This window comes from Balaenoptera physalus (genome assembly GCF_965194825.1).
Source record: "Balaenoptera physalus genome assembly, chromosome: 15".
In the NCBI taxonomy this organism is placed as follows: domain Eukaryota; kingdom Metazoa; phylum Chordata; class Mammalia; order Artiodactyla; family Balaenopteridae; genus Balaenoptera; species Balaenoptera physalus.
The window spans coordinates 97,272,015-97,288,952 of NC_138894.1; the positions used below are offsets into that span (position 1 = coordinate 97,272,015).

The 16,938-nt window shown below is 58.7% G+C and overlaps 1 protein-coding gene across 3 annotated transcripts in view; it reads left to right on the top strand.

Moving 5' to 3' along the window:
• Positions 1-4,297: 4,297 nt before the first annotated feature.
• The window catches only part of PXDN (peroxidasin), a 65,963-nt gene continuing 53,322 nt past the window's right edge, over positions 4,298-16,938 (top strand). For all 3 annotated transcript variants that reach the window (XR_014254125.1, XM_082427018.1, XM_082427019.1), the window contains exon 1: positions 4,298-4,643. Coding sequence is in view for 2 of the 3 variants with exons in the window: in XM_082427018.1 (XP_082283144.1) it covers positions 4,444-4,643 (200 nt within the window). In the remaining variant the exon portion in view is untranslated. The remainder of the gene's footprint in view (positions 4,644-16,938) is intronic.

The window sequence follows — 16,938 nt, forward strand, 5'->3', positions numbered from 1 at the left end:
GTGATCCTCACAGCCAGCTCTACATTCTAGAGTTTCAAGTCTGTCTGGCTGAATAAAGGTCCGGGCCCTTCCCATCCGTCAGCCAGGAGCAGCCTAGGAGGTGAGCAGGACCCCAGGCCACAGTGTCAGGGCTCACCACCACCCCTGCCCACTGTCTCTGCCCCCCTGAACCCAAGTCCCTCCCCGGAGCTCAGGATGTGAGCTTCTCTGGAAACGTGGCCGCTGCAGGCGTAGCCAGAGTCAGGAGGACGGCATCACGGTGGCCCTAAGCCAGCGTGTCCTCGTAAGGAGAGGGAAACGCTGGGTGAGGACAAGTGCGGGGGAAGGTCTTGTGGTGACAGGACCGGGGCCGGGCTGGCAGTCTGCAGCCCTCCTGGCAACACCAGAAGCCGGAGGGAGGCTGGGACAGATGCTCCCTCTAGGTCTCCAGAAGGAACCTTGACCTCGGCCTCCTGGCCTCCGGAACTGTGGGAGAACAGGTTTCTGCTGGTCACGGCACCCGTGTGTGATGCTTTGTGGCAGCAGCCCCAAAACGGGCTCTTGGAGTTACACCCAGGTCAGCCGGGGGCCCCGCTCCCCTGGGCTGCCAGCGAGTGGGCGGGCGCAGGGCAGGGAGATGCCGGCCGAGGCCCTTGGGACTGGGGGGAGGGGGGCTGCCCAGGCACAGCCAGGTCCTCAGGGGTGACTCACCGTCTGGGAATGGCCCCTAGGCCTCCAGACTGGGGGCCACCCAGACCCGGAAAGCCTCCCCAGCAAGGAGAACACTCACCCTGGCGTGGCTGACGGTTCCCAGGCAGGCACCCCCGACAGCCCTCGCTCAGTCCTCACGACAGCCTGCGTCTCGAGTAGGAACTGGTCTTCTCCTGTTACAGGCGGGAAACCAAGGCCCAGAGAGGGCGAGGAAGTCGCCAGGAGTCACAGAGCTGGGGAGACTGCCTCCCAGCTTGTCTTGTTCCAAACTCCACGTTCTCTTCCTCATAAATCCTCGCAGAGGCAGATGCCAGACAGACTGGTAGACAGAAGCGATGTCACTCCGGAAGACGTGGCAGAAAATGCGGACCGTCCTGTCCTTGGGGGACCCCGTGGCACCAAGGAAGGGACGCAGGTGTCTCCTCAGCAGAGCCTGATGCACAAGGGGCTCTCGGGGTGAGGACAGCGACCGAGCAGGGGAGACTCTGGCCATCGATTGCCTGAGGCCCAGGAAGCCCTGCGGTCTGAGGGCTGACTCGTGTCTGCAGCTGCGGGCGGCATCAGGAGGGGCAGAGTGCCCGGCATCTCCAGGAGCGCGGCCCCGTAGCCCTCGCAGCCCTAGCAGGTCTCCGGAGAAGGTCGGCAGCCACTGGGGGGCGGCAGGGGGGGCGTGCAGGGGCCCAGTGACGTCTGGGAGGGTCCCCAACCCCGTCCAGTGCGGTAGGTGAGGCTCGCAGCATCCTGTCCCCTCCCCCCCCCCGCCCTGGGTGAGTGACAGGTCCTGGGACATGTTACCCTCTCCGCTGAGCATTGGTTCTTTCTTCTGCAAAATGAGGATAGTAACACTTCCTCAGGAATGTCTCGAGGCTCAGGTGTCTGTGCACGGCCGCTGTGAGCAGGCCCTGCCTCGGAGAGAGCCTGTGTTCAGACACCGGGAGGATGGATCTCCTGTCCCCACGGCTGCCTGATCCACTGGAGAGCTCAGCGGTACTGTTCACAGAAGGCAGACAATCCCGGTAATCTTGGCTCCTTTGTATGCACATCTGAACAACTAGAGCTTGTCAACCAGCACAATCACACCTGAAAGGGCTGTTTGCTGTAGGACAGATAACAGGATTGCGGGCAGACAATGAGGTTTGGAGACTAGTCATCAGAGGGAAATGGGAAGAGTCACCAGGGCCTTGGGCAACAGAAAACTTGAATGGCTTTGGTGTCTGCACGTGATTCCCCAGGAAGGTTGAGTTCCTGGAGGTGTGAGGCCTCCGTGGGCCTCTAGAGGGCAGATGCAGGAGGTGCTGCACAAAAGGTGAGGCAAGCACACTGGGCTCCATGTAAGAGCTTCGTTACTAAACATGAATCCCTTCGGGCCTGAGCATCAGTCATCGCACTGGCCGCTGCTGCCACGCCTCCATCCAGAGTTCTGCAGACGGCTGTGTACCCGACAGACATGCTCAGGGAGGCAGCACAATGGATGGAGGGAGGGATGGATGGAAGGGTGGTGGGTGGATGGATGGGTGGATAGAGGGATGGAGGGATGGAAGGAAAGATGGAAGGAAGGAAGGGAGGGAGGGAGGGAGGGAGGGAGGGAGACAGGAGGCAGGGAGGAAGGGAAGGTGGGAAGGATGGAAGGAGGAAAGGTGGGAGGAGGGAGGGATAGACAGATTTTAAGGAAGTGGCTCATGCACTTGTGGGCACTGGCAGGTCCTACATTTTACAGGCAGGTCAGGAGACTAGAAACTCAGGCAGGAGTGGATGCTGAGGTCTTGCAATCGCACTTCTTCTCCAGGAAGCCTCAGTTTCTACTCTAAAGACCTTAAACGGAGTGGATGAGGCTCACGCACACTGTGGAGGGAACTCCTCTTTGTTGAAGTTCGCCAATGTCAATGTCATCTACAAAATACCTTCAGCACAACACCTGGATTAGTGGTTGATCAAATCACGGGGTGTGACAGCCCAGCAGACTGGACACATAAAATTAGTCGCAGCTGGTGCTGAACTGGAAAGACAGGGTAAGACTGTGTGCTGCTCAGGACGCCTGCGCCTGGGGCGGCAGAGGTGGAGGTGGTGGGTGAAATTTGATCTTTACCCACTGACACTGGAGAGGTCCAGAGACATTCGGATGGGGAGGTGGGCAGGGTCAAAGCAGTGGCGCCTTCTCTGCCTGCTGCAGGGAGGATGGACCTGGTAGACCGGTGGGGGGTGGCGTCTTGGCGGTGGTCCAGGGCGATGGCCAGGGCCAGGACCCTCAGCGGTTATGGGAGGGAAGATGGAGGAACAGAAATCGACTGAGCCACTAGGAGCAACTGGAATCCACAGGGTTCCTCAACTCCCTACATGTGGGTGAGCACCAAACAGGCCACTTCTGGGTTGGAGGGTCTGAGAAAGCAGTTTGGAGGATCACATCAGCGATCCAGAAGAAAACAGACATCTTTCAGGGAAAGTAAGGTTTTGGGTTTCTGCATTGAAGTTTGAAATTCTTGTGGGGCAAGCAGGCAGCACTTGTAAAGGAGTGTGGAGCCCTGGGGGGATTTGTGACTGGTTAGTACGGGACCCCTGGCTGGCATGGTCCTGGTCGCTGGAGGACTGGGAAGGCTTCTCCCTGTGGTAACAGGGATGACAGCTTCCGTGACAAACGTGCAGCATCTGGAGGGGCCTGAGCCGGACCCCAGCACAGCTGCCTGCAGGTGCAGACCCTGGGAAGCGTGCAGGTACAGGAGGTTACCGACACAGCAGCGGGCGAGCGCCCCGTCACCCCAGTCCCGCCGCAGCATGCGTGAGGTAGAGCGCCCCTCTGGTCACACGACAGTGTGGAGGTCAGAACAGACCCAGGCTCCTCTCTGACGCTGGGACTTGGTGATCATGTGTCCTTGGACACAGGACAGCCTGGACTTCCTCAACTGTAACATGCAGAGCCTGGATCCTGGCAAGTGAAGTGTTAGAATGGGGCTGCAGACAGACGGAAGAACGTGGGACTGCCTCTCCTCCTTCCCACGGACCCCTGTGTCTTCTGGTGGTTCCAGGCAAGGCCCCCTTGGGGGAGGCCCGGTGGGGTTCTCCCGGGTGTGGCCACAAAGGAGAAAACTAAAGGACACTGAGCGTCCGCCTGACCGAGCCCTGCGCCCAGGCCTCTACGCAAACGTCTTCTGCGCTCCCAGCGGTGCCCTGGGGTCAGCAGTGCCCAGGCCGTGGGTGCTTAACAGGCCTCACGGGCTCAGACCCCTGGCTCCGATCCTGCTGCAGCGGGTGTGTGTACATGTCAGACAGAGACAGAGAGACACGCGGAGGGGGAGGGGGCGAGAGAGAGAGAGAGGGAGGGAGACTGAGAGACAGAGAGAGAGCGAGGAGAGCTCCAGCAAGCGCTTGGAATCGTGCCTGCAGCTTGCTAAGCACTGCGAACGTGTGTTAGAAAACAACCCCCACCCCTACTGCACATGTGGAAACGGCGGCTGGGCGAGGCGGAGCAACTTGGCCGAGGCCTCCGGTCGTGGGCGCAGACCTGGGAATGGAACCCGCGGGCCCAACCTGAGCTCCGCACCCGGGGCAGCGCCGCGGCCCGACGCCCGGCGGGAGGTCCTCGCCCCGCCCCGGCCCTTGGGGAGGAGGGGGCGGGCGGGGAGGAGCCGCGCGCATGTGCACAGCTGGCGCCCCCCGCCCCCCGCGCGCAGCTGGGACGTGGGCCGCAGCCGGCGGCGGTGGACACGCCGGGCCCTCGCGGTCGGTCGCACAGTCCGAGCGTCCCGCGCGCCGTGGGCCATGGCCGTGCGCGCCGCGCGCCCCGCGCGCCCCTGCTTGCTGGCGCTCGTGCTGTGCTCGTGCTGGGGGGCACTGGCCGCGGTCGCCCCCAAGCCGGGCAACGGGTGTCCGAGCCGCTGCCTGTGCTTCCGCACCACGGTGCGCTGCATGCATCTGCTGCTGGAGGCCGTGCCCGCCGTGGCGCCGCAGACCTCCATCCTGTGAGTCCGGCGGGGCGCGGGGGACCTGGGCGCGCGGGGCGGCCGGGGGCCGGGGGGAGGGTCGCGCGGCGGCGCCTTTGTCCTCCGTGGCGGGGCGGGGGGCGGACCTGAGCGCAGCGCGCGCCGCCTCCAGAGCCGCCTTTGTTCGGAGCTCGGCATCCCCGAGGGACGGGAAAGTTGTCGGCACCCGCCGGGGAAAGCCCCCCGCCCTGCCCGGCCCGGTGCTGCTGGCTCCCCTCCTCCGCTCGCCTTCCTCCCGCTCCCGCCCCTCTCCGGCCCCCTCTTCTCCCGGGGCCCGGCTTCCCCCTCCTCCCGCTTCCTCTCCTCCCCCTTCCTTTCCCCTCCCCCTCTTCCCCCCTCCTTCTACTCGGCGGTTCCCGCTCCCCGTTTCCCCCTCCTCCCTGAGCGCGGCACCCCTGTCCCGGCTCTGGGGGCGGGGGAGGGGCCCTCCCTGGCGCACCCTCCGTGACCTCACGTCTCCGCATCTGCCGGGGCGCCGAGAGCCTCCTGCCCGGGTTGTCCCGGGGCCCGTGGGGCGCACGGTTCTCTGGGGCTTTCTCCGCGCCGTGAGCTAGCCTGGCCGAGTTCCGGGAGGCGCCGCGGTGCGGGTCCCCGAGTTGCGGGGCAGCGCGGGCGGCCCGGGGGTGGATACAGTCGGGGTCCGAGCGGGTTTGCGCCCGGGGCACGTCCCCGTCCTCATCTCCAGCCGGGGCGCGCCCAGGTGGTGCCATCGGAGACCCGGCGCTCCGGCTGGCAGGACGTATCGCGCCCTCGCCGGCCGACGCCCGCCCTCCCTAGAGGATCCCGGCCCCGGATGCCGCAGAGTCGCTGCAGGCCTGTTTGGATGCGCCTCTGATTAGAAATTTTCAGAATCTGTAAAGGCAGCCTGCGTTTCAGGCGCTGACTGTATTCAGCGTCCCACAGCTGCCCTTCTGAATGCCAAAAATAGTTTCCACTTTTCTTGGCCGAGCCAGAGTACTTTGGCACCATGAAGAGCCTGCAAAAGTTGTAAAATTTTGAGTGAAGTATTCAGGAAGTGGGCGGTCAGTGTTCCTACTTTTAAAACAAAGTACACGGACAGACCATTCTGCTAGTGGTCGCCAGCTGTGCTGGCAGCTTCCTGCGGGCCCTTGGCGGGACTCTCCACGCAGCCTGGAAACTGTCCCTCCGAGAGAGACAGACACGGGCTTCCTTCCCGTGCGGAGGGCCGGCCAGCGGGGCGAGGCGGCGAGCAGGAGGGCATCAGGCTCTGAGGAGAGGGACCGTGACAGGCCAAGTGAGGGTGTTCTGGAGCCAGTCATGTCATTCTTCAGTGAGTCAGTGGAAAAAGCCTGGACCCTGAAGCCGTTTTTCACATCTGGCCAAAGTCTAATACTCGTACTGGGCTTTGCCCTCACATCTTAATGGCTTTTTAAAAAGAACAATATTTTAAAATGTGACGGTTGTAGAACAGAGATGGAGCCACCAGCCTCCTGCGGGTGGTGAGATTCTCCACGGAACCTCATAGGGTTTTGTAAAACAGCTGAGGGTAGGAAGGGAACGTGACCTAATAAATAGGTAACCCTGGAGAGTTCCAGAAATCCTTCTGCTTTATTATTCCGTGGGGTTTTGTAGTTTTCAAAGATGTTTTGAAATGACCTTGCGTGGTCTCGTTGATTCTGTGAGGGGGCAGGGTGTGCTAAGCTGACCAGATCCCTCACAGAACCAAGCGGATTATCGCTGACATGGACACACACCCAGCTGGCAGCTGCGTAGACACAGGCACAGGGGGTGGAAGCTCCCATCGCTGCCAGTGTAGACCTGGGACAGGGGAAGAACTGGGTCCTGGTGGGAGGGGGTCCAGCTGGGGGCCCGGAGCTGGGGACACAGAGGCGGGCGGTGATGATGAGAGAGACCAGCTCGGGGGCGCCATGTTGCCGCCTGTGGGCTCCGGGGTCCGGCCTGGCGCGTTCCTGGGGGGCTGCTCCTTGGGGTGCAGTCATGTCACAAGTTCCACTTGTGCAGAAACATTCAGTGTTCACTTTCAGCTTTTCTCCCAGGTCTCTGTTCTCATGCATCTGCTGCTGTTTTCTATTTTTAAAAAATTATTTGGTGGCAACTGGGGACTTAAAAGATGTGAGGGTAAGTGAAGACCCTGGCCCCAGACCTAACTGCGCCGTCCAGCCATCACTTCATCCCTTTGCTTTTGGGACCCTCCCCTCTCCCACCTCTCCTCGGCCCCCCCAGAAAGACTGAATGGGAATCGCTGGGCATATCAGACTGGTCTCCTGCTCAGGGTGTTTCAGGGTGTGTCCAGGTGGGGCCCGAGAGTGGCCTGTTTTGCCTCGTGGCTGGGCTTCAGAAATGATGGTCCGAGAGTGTCCTGTGATTCCGGTTTGACCCTGGAAAGTAGAAAGTGGTGTTCTAGCCGCCCTAGGATCTGGAGTCCTCGGGCTCTGGTGCTGCAGCTGGTCCCTTTACCGTTGGGTGTGGTACTCAGTTCAGCTCAGCTTTTGTAGAAATACTTGTTTAGTTTTTGAGTATTTTACTCTGCTCAGCACTACGGGAGACGTTTGTCACGGTGATGATGAAACAGCTAGCGCTAAAACCTAAGCAGTGTGCCGTCTTTACTTGGCCCGCTTCCCGTCCTCCCCTCCGCCGGGACCTCTCGGGGACGACACGTTCTACACCTCCCGAGACACATTCTTCACCTCCCGCCTCATGAGTCCTCATGAGCCCTCCGCGCCCCAGCCCCGGCCCCGTCCTTCTCTCCGTGGCCTCGTCTGTGCGGTCGTGGGGTCGCCTCCTTAAAGCTGGCTCCCACCCCACGGTCCAGGCCGCTCCAAAGCCGCCGTCCATGTGACAGGAAGCCCTGGCCTCGGAGGGCACCCAGGGCCAGGGGCTGGCGAGAGCTCCTCCCCTGGGGTCGTGGTCAGCCTGCCAGGCAGCTGTCCCCACATCCCTCGACGTCTGTGTTTGGGCCTGGGCCAGCTTCCGGTTCCTGCCTCTCGGGGTCCCGGGTCCACTGGGGTGCTGGGGAGGGAGGCCCTGCGGCACTGTGACGAGGGCAACTGGCCGTCCAGGCGTGCCTGGCCGAGGGGGGCTGCGGGAGGCCAGCCCTGGGCGCCATCGCCTCTGGTGATCTGGGCGAGTGGCCGCCCGTCTTTGGGGTGATACCCGTACTCGGAGAAGGTCCTGGTGCTCCCTGGGGACTAGCCCCCCAAGGCACAGCTTCTCCCCTTACCAGCCTCCACTGGAGTTCCTGGAAGCTGGCCGACGGGAGGATCTAACTTCCCACCGCTTCCCTGTGCGCCCAGGTGAGGTCTCTGGCCTACAGGTGGCCGGAGGGAGGGAGCGTTCCCGGGTCAGGAGGTGGGCGGGCTGTCTAGCTGCACCGTTCATGTCCCCCTCCCCTGTCTTTCTGGGGTTCAGGGAGTTCCCTCGCTCCCGCCACCCATCCTGCGGGGACATGTTCAGCCCCCAGGGAGGACTGGCCTCTCCTCCCCTGGGTGAGGCTTCACCAGGTCAGCAAAGCAGCCTCTGGCTGTAGGTCTCTGCAGGACACCCGTGCAGGCCGGGACAACAGGCTTTAAGCTGAAGCCTGTGGCTTACCTGAAGCAGATTTCTGCTTTTAGACTTCTTGTTGGGATGAAGTCAAAGTCTTCATTCTCACAGCTCAGAGGGACATTTTTCGAGTATCTGAATATTGGTAATTTATTTTTCCAAAATGGTGGTGACCACTCGGCGGCGTCCCGAGCCCACAGCTTTGCCAACGCCCAGCGTGCTGTGTGCAGAGAGGAGACCTCGGTGACCCGAGGAAGCTTCCAGAGGCCACCTGGGATGCTGTGTGTGACGTCGGCCATCAGGGAGTGGTCCTGGGTCCGTGCTCAGTTTGGACACAACTTTACATTTGAAAACATGCCTTTGGAAGCTGCATCTGGAAAAACTTCCTTGGAAACGGCAGCAGGGCAGCTAGAAGGCCCCCCCCCCCCGTGTTATTAGCGAGGCAAGGACATCGTTGTAAAAAAGAAAGCGCATCGGGCCCTGTGACTCCGAATCCGGGGGTAGCTCCGGCTTCGTCCGGGGTGTGGACACTGCAGCCTGGACGCGGTCTCCTCCCCTCTGTGCGTCCCCGGCCGCCTCCTCAGTCCTATGACTCAGCTTCCCAGCCTGGTGACGCCCGGCAGCTGTCGGCTTCCCGTCCGATGGCCTGAGTGCAGGAGATGAGTCTCGGTCACAAGCACGAGTTCTGGGAATCGTGTGAACAGACCCGCTGTCTGTCCCCAGCACCCTGGGCGGCAGGCGGTCATGCCCACCAGGCCTGGGCCTGGCGGCTCCTGGAGCTAAGGACAGGACCTGCCCTGCCCGAGGACTCTGGCCTGGAAGCGTGGGAGGGCTCCTTGCCTGGGGGAAGGCGGGCATTTTATTAGAAGAGGTGGCGGGGGGCAGGCTGGAGAGAGCTGTCCACTGCACCTGTGACAGGCGCCACGGTCAGGTGTCAGCAGAACAGCGACAGAATCCCAGTCTCCGGAGCTGGGCCCGTCATCCCTTTGACGGATGGGTGAGCGCTGGAAGGTCCGTGCGCATGTGCTGGTTCCCGCTGGCTGAGTAGGAGGTTCTGTCTTGTTGGCTGGAGATGCCGGGCTCTTTCCTGGGCACTTGCCAACAGGAAGAAACTGGAGTAGGTGCCGTGGTGAGGGAATGGGGGCCTCGGGGTCCCGGCCGAGCTCTGAGGGCAGCGCCCAGGGCTGGAGTTGGGCCCGGCCTCCCGTCTCCCTCCACCGTGTGCACTGGCGGGGCGCTGCAGGCCTTCAGTGCCCGAGACGTCAGGTCTCTCAACTTAGCGTCCGGGTTTAACGAGCATTTGAATTGTGACAGTTTCATGTGCTTTTGGGGGTACACAAGAAAATGCGGTTTGTTTACAAATACAGTTTTGGGTGAATTCAATTTAAAAGCAGTTAAACATCGCTGAATTTGATGCTTAAATAGTCAATTTGGACGTTTCGTGTGTTACTATATGTCTCTGCTGGCCGGTAGCTCCCTGGGGTCGACCTTGGACTTGAACTGCTAACTACGTGTCTCATGTAGCACCTGCACAAAACTCAGCCCACGTGTGTCAGTGGGTGAGGGAATGCTTTTTGGTGTTTAAAATAATATCATCGATAACTTAGGATCTTGCTAAATGGGTCAGCCCAGTGGTTCATGTTTTCTTTATCTTGAAGTTAATTTTGAAAAATAGAAGTCACACCTGCTCCTCTCCTGGTCCCTTGGTTTCTCTTCAGATGGTACCAGCCCACAGAAAGCTTAGGCACATCCCGAGGTAGCTCAGTCCAACAATGACTCATGTGACTGAGTCAAAACTGGCAAAAAATTTAAGTAAGAATGTGTTAGTTGTTTCAGGACTTAATTCTGGGCTCCCCCTTTCTTGGCTCGGGTACAGGGTCGGTTATCCCTGCTAATTTGATCAGTTTCTTTTTTCTGGACACTGTTGCCTTTCTCTCCTTCTCAGCCACCTCAGGGGTAGGGAAGAGGGGACCAGACTGCAGAGAACTTCCCCCGCAGACCCTGGGTGGGCAGTGATCTGACGCTGTGTCCGCAGGGCTCTCCTTGACCTCGTGTGGTTTCCTTCCGCCTCCTTTGAAGGGTGCTTTGTTCAGACCTGGGTGCCCACTGGATAACCGGCTCATCGAGCAGAGAGATGGTGCCTGCCGGCGTCTGGATGCCCAGCCCCAGGGGGCCTGGGGCGGGTGGTTGGGGGGTGCAGGCTGCTGTCACCCAGCCCACGGAGCTCAGAGGCCCACGAGCAGCCCCCAGCCTCGTCCCCTTCGGTTCTACGGTCAGGTCCGCGGTGGAAGCTTAAGCAGTGACGATTCCCTTTTCTGACCTCTGTCTGGATGAGTTTTCACTGAGGAAAACAAAAAGCCTCGTGGGGATTGCGTTGACAGGACAGCAGGCGTTCGTGTTTGCGGTGCGCACGTGGGGGACTTTGCTGTGTCCGGTCTGTGCAGCCGTCGACAGGACAGCAGGAGTTCGTGTTCGCGGCGCGCACGTGGGGGACTTTGCTGTGTCCGGTCTGTGCAGCCGTCGCCACAATCAGGATAATGAACTTCCTCACCCGCCGGGTCCGCGCCCCTGGCAGCCCTTCCTCCCGAGTTCTGCCTCACTGGGCATGACTGCGTCTGTGTTCACCAGGGGTTCTGGGCTTTGTTCTCCTTTCCTGGAATGTCTTTGTCTGGTTTGCGTATCAGGGTAGACCTTGCCTCCCAGAGTGAGTGTGAGGCGCTGCCTGGTCTCCAGTGTTTGGGGAGAGCAGGGGGGACGGGGCTTAGCGCTGCTTGAAGGTCTGGTCCAGCTTCCCAGGGAAGCCCCCGGGCTGGGCTGGGCTTCCTAGGAGGGTTTTAAACTGTGATCTCAAACTCTTCAGTAAACACAGGGCTGTTCGGGACCATTTCTTCCTGAGTGAGCCCTGGGGGCTGGGAGCTCGGACAGCCATCCATCGTGAAGTTCCTCATTATCCTCCTAACGTCTGAAGATCTGCAGGGATGTCAGTTCTCTTGTTCCTGATGTCAGAAATGCGTGTCTTCTCTCTCGTGTTTTCCTGATCAGTCTGCCTAGAGGGTTTTCCGTTGTATCGATCTTTGCAAAAACCCAACTTTTGGATTCATTGATTTTCCTCTTTGGTTTTTCCTTTCTCTGCTTTGCTGAGCTCTGCTCTGATCTTTATCGCCCCCGCACGCACGGCTCCGCTGAGCGCTTGACGCTCCGGGGTCCCTGGCGTCCTCTCTCTGTCCCTGGAGCTCCAGCTGCCCTGTCTGCGTCCTGTGGGTTCTCGCTGTCCCCTGGGCAGCAACCGGGGGCGGTTCAGTGCTCACCTCCTTCGTTTTCACTCCCTCGGGGATCCTGTCTGTTGCTGACCCATGCACAGTATCCTGAAAACAGTTGTTTCATGTATTTTGTCAGCTTTTTGGTTGTTTCAGACCGGAGAGGAAGTCTGGCCCCTGTTAGCCCATCTTTTTTTGTAATTTTGTAAAACCTTCATTAAATTCTTTTGCAACTTTATAACAGTGTGGCTTATAAAGAAAGTAACAAATAGAATAATGCTTTCACATGCCCCAAGTCCTGATTTAAAAAAACTAAAAATTGTCCAACCCGCTGTTCTCCATTTGCCTTTGGAAGGCTGTTGTACTGGGCAGAGGAGTTTAACTGCAGCTGTGTGATAAATGGTCGCAGGGTCTCGGTGGATTAAAACAGTGTGAGTTCCTACTTCCCTCACACAGAATCCAGGGCAGATGTCCTTGCTGGGCAGCTGTCACTGGAGGCTCTGCTCTCAACCCGGGGCCTGCAGACCCCGGCCAGCAGGGCAGTGGCCTGGGTGCTGGGCTGATCTGTGCGGGACATGCCACGCCCTTCACCCACCTGTGGCTGCGGCTGCTTCTGAGGACAAAGGCAGAGCTGGGTAGTTGTGACATGACAGTACATTTCCTGTCTGGCCCTTTAAGGTAACGGCGCTCTACCAGTGACCTGGGGACCCAGACTCTGTCCACCCTGTAGCTCTGCTGTCCTGGTCCCTGGCCCTCAGGCTGTCAGGGAAGCGGAGGGGCGAGTGAGCAAGAGGAGGGTCCAGGGCTTCAACTGCCCCAAGGGGACACGTCACTTGTGCTCACATTGCCTGGGGGGCACCGGTCCCCTGTCCCCACCTGGTGCCTGGTGGGCTCCGGTCCCCTGTCCCCACCTGGTGCCTGGCGGGCTCTGGCACGTTGTTTAGGGCCTCCCCAGGAAGGGAAACCACACTGGGAGTGTCGGACGTGCTGGACGGGCCCTGCCTGGCTGCCGTGCTGCCTTCGCTGTGTCGTCTCCAGGCGCTGCCGTTGCATGTGGGCACCTCTGGCCCCTCACGTGCAGAGCAGAGAGGGCTGCGAGGTGTCAGCCCTGCTTCCCGTGTCCTGTGCCGTGTGGTGGTTCCCTGCTCCAGCCCCCGTTAGTTTAGGTCCCACTGTGGGCTGTAACAGGGACCATCACGGGTAAACAGAGGTTAAAAACTAGAATCTCCTTCTTCTAACAAGGATTTTGTCCATTCCTCCTCAACCGAGAGCTGCCCCGTGTAATTGTCGTGGCAGGTGTTGAACAGCCTGTGGTGGTGACCCGTAGATCACAGCCGGGTTTCTTAGAAGCCAAGCGCTTGACTCAAGATTTTCTGCCAGGACGAGGCATATTTGGGTTTGCGCTGGGTTTTTGGAGATTTGCAGGCTGCCGTCTCTCAGGCCCTGCAGGCATGGCTGCGAGCAGGGGGCGGTGGACCCTGCCGCTCACCCGCTCCAGCGCCCCGTCCTGTTTACTCTTCTTTTACAGCATAGTTTTAAATATTTTTATGCAAGCTGTACGTGTTCATGGTAGAAAAATGTGAAAATACAAATAAAAACACCATAATAAATGACGCACTTTTCTATTATTAGAGGAAACTGTTAGCCTGCCGGGCTTTCCCTCAGATACACAAACGGTCATGTGAGTGCACATGGACACGGAATCACTGGGGTGTCTGCGTGTCTGTCCGTGTCCGCAGCTCTGTCTGTCCATCAGCCGTCTACGTCTGCTGTGTTCCGTGGATCATCTATCACCTGTGCATCTGTGGACCTATCTCTCTATCTCTGTGTCTATGTGTTATCTCTCTGTATCTACCCACCTCCCTACCTGCCCGTCTGTTTCCAGACATTAGAAGGGGGCATGTCCTGCTCTCCGTGCCCTCTGCGTGCGATTAAGCCTGCCTGCCCACGGTAGCCATGTGTCTGCAGTGATTAGAGGTCTGCACCATCATTGTTGATGGCCACATAGTATTTATTTTTTGGGATTGCCAACTTTATTGAATCAAATTCTCATCATGGGTCATTTCTTTGTTTCCACTTTTCTGCTAGTGTAAACCATACCTCTGAATGCCTTTGTGTACATTTTTGGGATTATTCGCCTTGACTACGTGTCTGTAATCTGCAGGCTTGGTCTGCACCAGGGACGGGTCTGTGCGTTGTGGGCTTTTCCTGTTCCGTTTTCTTCCTGGACATTGTCCGTGTTTTCCCGAGGACAGGTGTCCCCCCTTCGCTCGGCATCGTTTGCCCACCTGCCGCAGAACTAACTCACCCACGCCAGGCGGAGGTGCATGCCCGCAGAGGGAGGTGGCCTGTGGGACGCGGGGCGCACGGCCCCGAGGGCGCCACTCACACCTGACCGTGGAGACATGGCATGCGCACCTGTGCGCCCTCACTCGGTAGCCGCGCTTTGATGGTGGTCCCGGGTTTTCTCTCCGGAGGCTTTGATGTCAGCGCGTCCTGAGGACTGCGCCAGCTCCGGTGTGGGCCCCTCCCCAGGCTGCAGCGCAGCCTGGCTTATGTTGGGTTCCGGCCACCCCGTCTGTGGCCAGTTTCCTGTGTGGTCTCTGCCCTGTGGTTGGATGTCCCTGCTGGGCCCCGAGATCTGAGGTGGGAGGGGCTGGGAGAGCCCCAGCTCAGCACCGCCTCGGTCACCGGAGGCGAAGTTTAAGGTTGATTCTCGTTATTCGCGGGGTTGTGTTCTACATAGTCTGTGCGAATTCTGAGTTAGTGACCCGGGACCCTTGCTTCCGGGAGACACAGGGTCAGGGTCCAGCCTGGCGCAGGTCACAGCGTCGTTGTCATCCAAAGATTGATGCACAGCCCGGTCTTGTGAGCTTCTGTTTACAGAGCACTTACTTAACGTCTGTTGTTGGTGCACCAACGTGGAGCTCGGGGCAGCACAGACTCGTGCCTGGAGGAAGCTGATCCCACACACGTGTTTTCCCCGTGACCGGACAGCCCGTCGGCACCACACTCGGGGGCGATTTTAAACAGCAGAGTCACCAACAAAAGGCACAAAAATGCGAACAACATGGCACCGAATAGACCCTGAAAAGGGCACGAGTCCACATCCTCATCTCCGTGCCCGTCCTCGATGGTGACAGGGACACCGCAAGGATCGACTTTGGGATCACAGTTAGACTTTATAGCAAGCGGGAAAATTCTCAGATCTGGAATCCGTGAGCGATGGGGCGGGACAGTGTCCTCCCGTGTTCCAGGTGGAGATGCTGTGACCTCAGGGCGCGGGGGCTCGGGAGGGGCCTCGTCGCGCTGCCTGCCCCGCAAAGTCCCCCTCGCCCACCCCAAACCTTCCTCGGAGTGGGGTCTCAGGGTTTACGTGGTTGGTTAAGAGCAGGGCAGTTCCCTCCAGAATAGCAGGACACTTCTAACCTTTAGCAGTCTCTACCTAATCTTCTCTGGGGAGAAAGTATCTTGCCTTTGAGGTTCTATCAAGTTCAAAGTCGTTAATTATTATTTGCGACATGCCAGGGGGAACCTCCTGCGTGGAGACGTTGCAGGCCAGGTGCCGGGCGTGGAAACGGACAAGGCTGCCTTCGGTTTGGCCGAGCTGTGGTCTCCTGGGCAGGGAGACGGAGCCAGTAAGAGCCACGGTGTTAATGACGGAGGCTGACCTTGTGGGAGATGGCCGTCCCACTGAGGGGGAAGGAGAGCTCGTCCAGCCAGGCTGCAGCTCAGGGTGTGGTCGGCCCCGGCCGGGGCGCTGCTTCCCAGCTTTCCCGATGTGCACCCCTGGGCAGGGTTCTCGCCCCTTGAAGCCTCGGTTTCCCACCTGCAGGGGCATCCTGGGCATGAGGGCGGGGATGCACGTGTATCTCCTGACACAGCCTGCCTGATCGATGCTCTGCTGGGGAAGCTGTTCTTATCATCACGTCTGGGTTTATTGACCCTGCGGACGTGAACCAGAGGAGTCCAGAGGAGGGAAGACAGGCAGCGGGAGAGAACTAGGACGCTGGGGCTCCTTTAATTGAAGCAGATACTTGCGATGCAAACAGGAAATACCACCAGGCTAGTTTTCAGTGCACATTAGATAGGCGTTCCCTCTCCCAGGCCAAACCCAAGTGTTTAAGAAGCATCTAAACTCCCCTTGTGATGCCGCACCCAGAAGGTGCCTTTCACGGGACTCAGGAAACGCTCCGTGATCGTGAGTTCCTGCCCTTCCCAACTTCTCTAAGATGCCATTCCTGCCAGATCTAATGTTCATTATTTGCTAGGAATTGAGGACGTGGATGGAAATTCAGAATTACTCTAAGTAAATGAAAGGCTGGGATTGGTAAAGATGGCAAGATTTTGCCCCTGCAGTGTTTGGATTGATACGTTCCCTTTCTGTGGGGAAAAGTGAGGCCAACACAGCCCTCAGGCGGGAGATTTCTTTACTCAGAAAGAAATGAGATTGCAGACAAATGCGAGAGAGGGAGCCGTTCACCCGAGGAATGCGGGCTGCACTCGTCTGCAGCGCTGGTTAAATTTATGCTTCTTTTCCTGGTCACAGCTTCCTTTAGGGGAAGAGCCTAGATTAGGCTTGTCACTTCCTGGAGTGAAACAGTATTTCTAAAAATCCAGAACCAGCTAAGCAGCGCTTTAACTTTTAAAAATAGCAGTTAAAGTGGATGCAGTTAGTCATCGTTGTTACTTATTCGGACATGTGGGATGTTTGTATTGGCATGGCAATGGGTGGCCAAATATTAATCCTGAGCACTTGTTTTCCTGTGCATGTTATTTTGATGTGTAATTTTCTTAGGTCAATGCCTGTGTCACCCCTTCCATCCACTCACCCACGCATCTCTCCATCCATCCATCCATACATCTTTCAATCTGTTCATCCATCTGTCCATCTGCCGTTCCATCCATCCATCCATCCATCCATCTGCCCATCCATCCGTCCATCTGTCCGTCCATCCATTCATCCATTCATGCATCTATCCTTCCATAACCACCTACGCCTTCATCCATTCATCCATCCATCCATCCATCCGTCTGTCTGTTTGTCCCGCCCTCCGCCCCCCGCCCCTATCCTGGTGTCCTTGGTAAGTGGCAGGCACTGGTGCTGAGATGCGTAGACCCCACTGCCATGAGGCAGAGTCTGTGGCATAGGCTGTGCGCCTCTATCCTGACGCAGATCTGTCCCCAATCCGTCCCACCCCCGTGGTTCAGGGGTGGGGTTGGAAGCCCAGCAAGGGGAGGGGGGTGGTTATAGAAAGGCGGTCGCCTGGGAAGAACTTTCTTAGACCCAAGCCTCTTTCCTCTTAAACTCAGAACGCACTGGCTTTAAAATCCAGCTTGCTCGTTGTTTTCCCTAGTCTTAGAGAAGCCGCCTTCTCACTTTTCTGCGGTTTCTCGGAGTTCCGTGTCCAGCAGCCTTTCTCAGCTGCGTTGCAAGAGGAGGAAGCCCAACAGAAAATGATTATTTTCTCAGTTCTTTCAAGGACCCTGCTGGC